General features: G+C 39.6%; 1 protein-coding gene across 1 annotated transcript; it reads left to right on the top strand.

Annotated features, from left to right (window-relative positions):
* Positions 1-770: 770 nt before the first annotated feature.
* LOC131990073 (DNA damage-inducible transcript 4-like protein) lies at positions 771-4356 on the top strand. The gene is made up of 3 exons (XM_059355466.1): positions 771-908; positions 1130-1284; positions 1870-4356. Exons 2-3 carry the CDS (start codon positions 1194-1196, stop codon positions 2358-2360), a joined length of 582 nt encoding a protein of 193 aa, XP_059211449.1. The 5' UTR covers positions 771-908; positions 1130-1193; the 3' UTR covers positions 2361-4356.
* The last annotated feature ends 1386 nt before the right edge of the window (positions 4357-5742 follow it).

Genomic DNA, 5742 nt, shown 5'->3' on the forward strand with positions numbered 1-5742 from the left:
CATTACATTTTATTCTCTGTGATATTTTTTAAGCGTAATTTTTGGCTGTCACTAATAATAATTAATTTTACTGCAAACCCCTTGGCCCTCTTGGATTGCTGTGTGAAAAAATCCAAAGCATGTTTTTGAGGTCAAACTCCATGCTCAAGTGTTTAAGTGTGTCATTCAGCTGAGAATATAAATATCCCATTTAACAATTCTTTGTTAAATTTAGAATAACTACATTTATGTAAAAATCATTATTTCCTCAGCATGTGACAAGAACGTGGTATGATGTCAAAGCCTCATGGGAGATGTAGTACTTGTTGAATGCGATTTTTTTTAAAGGTAGATTTTTGTTACCTAGGAACTATTTCTATTTATCCATTTTCAACAAATATAACCTTCTGCCTCCTGTTTTTATATGTATTTTTTCTGTAACTGTTGTGGATTTAATAATAAATATCTACAAATTTAATGTTATCCATATTACAACTCCTTCAAAACAGGTGGATGAAGCCCTGTGTGAAAATATAAAGCAGGGTTGATGGCGTTTAATCCTATGGTTTAATCCCAGAAAATCAATTGTTTAAAAAAAAATACATATGCCGAACTTCATCTGGCATGCTACCTCGTCCACGTAGCAACACAACCATTCTCCCCAAGTATTGGTCAAATATCTAATCCAAACGCTATTTCCCAGCCAATCAGGGAAAAGCTACGTTTTACGTCGTGGGCGTGCTCTGATTGGTCAAACCCTCGGGTCAGCTGAGTTGAGTAAGGTATAAATATTCCTCAGAAGTTTTGTCAGTTGCAGTGTGTATGTGTGTCTGTGTATGTATGTCATTGTGGGGGATAACGGCGTGGGCGTATGAATTTATTTATGAGAGACCTTCTAAATTAAATTATTTTGCACAAAATAATATAAGGTAAGTAATTTAATATTCCGAACAAATGCTTGTTAGCTAGAAATGAACAGCTTAAGTAGTTAACTTCTGTTTTCTGGACGGTGAAGTTGTCTTTTTAACGTCTAACTTTAGCTACATTTGAGATTTTGAAGCGTTCGCATTTTAATGAGCCACCTGTCTCTTAATGAGCTAAAAACATCCCGTTTCGACTGTTGCACTGACGCTGCTATGTCGTTTTTCAGGCAGCTTTGCTGAAACCACAGGAAAACAGCCGAGCCCACTCCTGGAGAAAGCAAGACTGTCACCATGGTCGCCACAAGCACATTAAAGACCAAAAGCAGCGAATGTATTTCGGAATTGGTTGACCGAAGATATGACCAGGCTTGCATCGAGAAAGGTAAGCGTACTAGCTTGTTCTGTGTGTTTTTGTCTGTATAGATAAAATGCTAGTTGCTGGATTCTTCCAGTTGTGTGCTTGTTTATCACTGTGTGGTGCATGGCTGCAGCAGAGCAGAGGAGGGGAGGGGTGCGGGGAGAGGGAAGTCAACATAGGATGAAGTCATCTCTTCAGACTGTCTACACACAACAGCAGCCTGTATATGATCATCAAACAGGATTTTTTTCGTCATAAGCTAAATGATTGTAATGCAAAACTTGTATTATGACTAGTTTGGTGCATATGTTAGGCTTTTGAACTGTTTAGTTGTCTCTGATTTATCCTTTTTCTCGTGTATGATGCACACACACACACACACACACACACACACACTGCACCCAGATTGGATGCAAAAGAACATTCCTTTCCTGAATTACTTATTCATGTTTAGTTTAAGAGATAGCTGTCAAAACTAAAAAAACACATTTGTGCATGATGGCATCCTAAAATGGCCGTTGGCACAATATTGTCTTGTAGATAGTATGTTCAGTTAAATAAGCTTCTGAGCATCTGTCCATAAATGTTAAACTTGCATTGTTTTTCCAGAACTGGACTTCTGGGATAACTGCTTGGCTGAACCCCAGAGGAATGCAGATGTCACTGAAGACAGAACCTGTCAACAGCTGGCCAAGATGTTTGAAAACTGCCTGTCACGAGCCAAGAAGACGACGCTGCACTGCTCCTCTGTGCTGGTACCAGAGAAGCTCACGCGGAGAATAGCTCGTGAGGTCCTGAGGCTGGCATCCTGCGAGCCCTGCGGCTTGCGTGGCTGCGTCCTCTATGTCCACCTGGAGCTGGACAAGGGCTGCAAGCGGCTGGAGCGCATCGTGTATGATGCCACCGTGGTGCCCACATTTGAACTAACTCTTGTGTTTAAGCAGGATGGCACAGCCTGGCCCAGCCTACGGGACTTCCTTTTTATGGGAACCTGCTTTGCCCCTACTTTTAGGCACGTACTTAAACTGAGTCCAGGTTTCCGGCTTGTCAAGAAAAAACTGTACTCCTCCTCGGCTGGTACCGTGATAGAGGAGTGCTGAACTATGGGAGGGATTATGGTGGGATATCAGGTTTCCTGTGGGTATACGCACTTCTGCCCAAATGTAAATGACACTCCAGTGGTGTCATATTTTCTAGTGTTTTTGTACAATACAGTTTGTCAGTTCAGATTGGAACTTGGGATGTAAAGTTGAAGCTTATGCATAAATGAGCCTGATAGTTCTGGGTTTGGCTTCAATGTTTCTTAGTGCATTTTTTATCAGCAAAATTGTAATATCCTGGATGTTTTTTCTTTTTTCTAATTAGAGCATTTGTTGCTCAAACACAATTTTAAATTGTACATTTTGCAGATGAATGTAAAACCATGTTCAACATGTTTGAGAGGGACATACTGTGGGTACACTTTAGTAAAAGACACTAGCCACTTTGTTGATGAATCTGTGTGTTTCCAGATACATTGAATGTGTTCGGCAGCAGTAAACACACTTGGGCTTGGAATTAAATCTTTGGGGGCCATATGTAGCTTGTTGTGTAATGCTGTATTTAGGGCTGCGGATGTTTTTAAGACTGAATGTCCTGTGAAGAAGCTGCTGTCATGGTGTGGGTTTCTCACACTAGGGGAATGTGGATGCCTTAAATGTCCTAGAAATTTACCTTTTCTCACTTTGGAGCTTGTGTGTGTTTAATGTACAAGTGTAAATGTTTTATTGCATTTTTATTTTTATACCCCCTCCCCCAGGCACACCTTTTCAATGCAGAGCCTTTGTATATTATTAAAAGGATGGAAAGCCCAAATGTATGTAAAGGCTTATTTAATTTTTATGGAGGGATGCATTGATGTATTGGCCGATATTCGCCTTGTTGACTGCCATCGGCATTTCAGCTTTTACCCAATGCAGTGGCTGAATTTGATTGGTCCTATCAATTTTGCGCTGGCTAAATGTGTTCATGTGCTTTGACTTGGACACAACAGTCCTTTTAGAAAACATTTTTTTTTATTAAAATGTTTGTTTCCCTGGCTCACAAGGGGGAATAAATAAACCATAACTAAACCCATTATCAGACAAATCTTAATTTTCAACATGGGTGTCAGCCCAGAATTGAACAATTAGTGCATTCCTGGAGACCTGCGAAGAGATTGAGGTCCAGCCAGTAGCTTGACTTTTTTTTTTAATGAATTCCTTCATTTTTATTTTCTTAATTGCCATTTGACTTCCTGAATTGAATTAACTCGTTTTTGTCTATTAGACAATAAAAACATTCAAACTTCATTTTCCATTTGTAGACTTGATTCGGTGCAATTTGTTCAAACAAGGTCAGGATCCTGGAGCCATGACTAAGCCTGGAGTGGGCAGCCAACAGTGGTACAATGCAGGCTTTCTAAACTGGGACAACAAGATCTCGACAAGAATGTGATGTTTATTATGCGAGGCCCTGGCTAGTATGACAGAAGAATTTTCAGCTTGACATCATAGACGCCACCAGCAGTCACTATCAAACACCAGTATAGGCAGATTTTTTTTGCATATCTAATTTTAGAAAAAACTAACATTGGTAATCACTCTAACATTTAGAGACTTCGATGATTCAGTGACTGCTCTTGACACTGTTTTGTGAATGTTTACACATCAGTATTAATATTTTATCGATCCCATCTGCTCCTAAGGGGCTGTTGAGAAACATCAGGTAAGAACACACAGTAAGTAGCTTGTGCATAGGCACTGCTGTAGCTGTTTATATGAGCACATCAGCTGCTTGTGCGAACCTGCAGAGTTTGTGTGACATTTCTCTCACTGTCTTTAATGGAGCTGTCTCCATAGTGATTTTGTGGGCCTCTGTTTGTCAGCTATACAAATGTGATTCAGATGAACTTACGATTGTTGCACTTGTGTGGGACATTTGTAGTAATATTTGTGCTTGTGACCTTCTCCAATTCAGCCTCTCATCTTTGTAAATGCATGATTTGAGGCAGTAAGTAAGTAGGCTATTGATGTTGTGATGTTCTACATGTTGATTGCATAAAGGTTTTATCACTTACGCTGTCATGTCATTCATGCACAAACCATTGAACAGGGTCACACGGTTGTAGTAGGTTAATGACAGGAGCACATGATCTTGGTGCAAGATGCAGCGCTGTCATTGTGAAAGGACAAAGCACTAGTGATGTGGTCATACTTGCATGACCCCTTTGCCTTACTATGCTAATGTGGGTCAGCAATACAAATTGGCATTGTTAAGTGAATCTCTAGAGAGCCACTGGTAAATGTACTATTTTTTACTGAATATTTACAAAAAATGTATATAACTCAACTTTCATTACCATAAAATAAAATCCCTATAGTTGATTATGCATGGCAAACTGTTCTTTTAAAGGGACAGTTTACCTTCAGTACATTTTTAAAATGTATAATGTGACATTATATATCTAAGGTAGAGGCAGCAAACGTTCAAACATAAAATAATTATTAATCTAGCCCCTACCGTCTTGGAAAATTACTGAATAACTTTCATGCTGCTCCGACCTAAAGAATCTGAGCTGCACTGTGCTTGGCAGCTCATTCACTGAAGCTCATGAATCTATTGGTGGTACTTGAGATTCTCAATGTCAACATGATTCATCTCAACCCCGCACAGTGTGGGTTTCAGTGACAATACCGTGTTGTGAAATGGGTGCTTCCCTGCCACAGCTACATAGTCGATCGCACTGATCAGAGTGATCGCACATACCTGCTGCATAGACAGCACACTCTGTAGCAATGATAGTCTGCAGATGTTTACCAGCTTTGAGTCCCTCTTCATCCCCAGGGAGTGTCCGAGACACCGGATAGGCCTGTTTGGTGCCGAGGTGAACTGGGCTTCATTCCATGTTTCCTCTTGACACGTGAAACAATCTCTTTCTGAGAAGGTGGAAATCTGATGAACAGGGCTTAAGGGTACACACATGTAGCACTGGGATCCAATGTAATCCAGATATGTTTATCTGTCTCCTGAGTGTTTGTGTATAATCTATATTTTTTTTACTTTGCATTTTCTTCTGTTCTTTATTTAATTTATGATATCCCCAGACAGGCTGTTTTTTTGTATCTAACTTTAGTACAGTGGAAAATTATACATTTAGAAATAGCTCCTGTTTATTCATTTAGTATACCCATTTTGCATCAAATGGGGAGTGGTTGTGAATGGTTTATTGCTATACCAACTGCCCTGTAAGATTTTAATCCACATTTCACACAAGAAAACCAAAAAAAGTAAAGTAAACATTTTGACCGAATGTCATTTTCTCTCAGGTATGCTCACTTTACAATGAGCAACTGTGACAAATCAAAACACACTAACTTCCAAACAGCAGAGAATGAGGTCTACATCCAGGAAAAGATGATCTTCTTAAGTAGCAGGGCAGGTAAACAAGAATTTGCTATTTGC

This window comes from Centropristis striata, chromosome 17 (assembly GCF_030273125.1).
Source record: "Centropristis striata isolate RG_2023a ecotype Rhode Island chromosome 17, C.striata_1.0, whole genome shotgun sequence".
NCBI lineage: Eukaryota > Metazoa > Chordata > Actinopteri > Perciformes > Serranidae > Centropristis > Centropristis striata.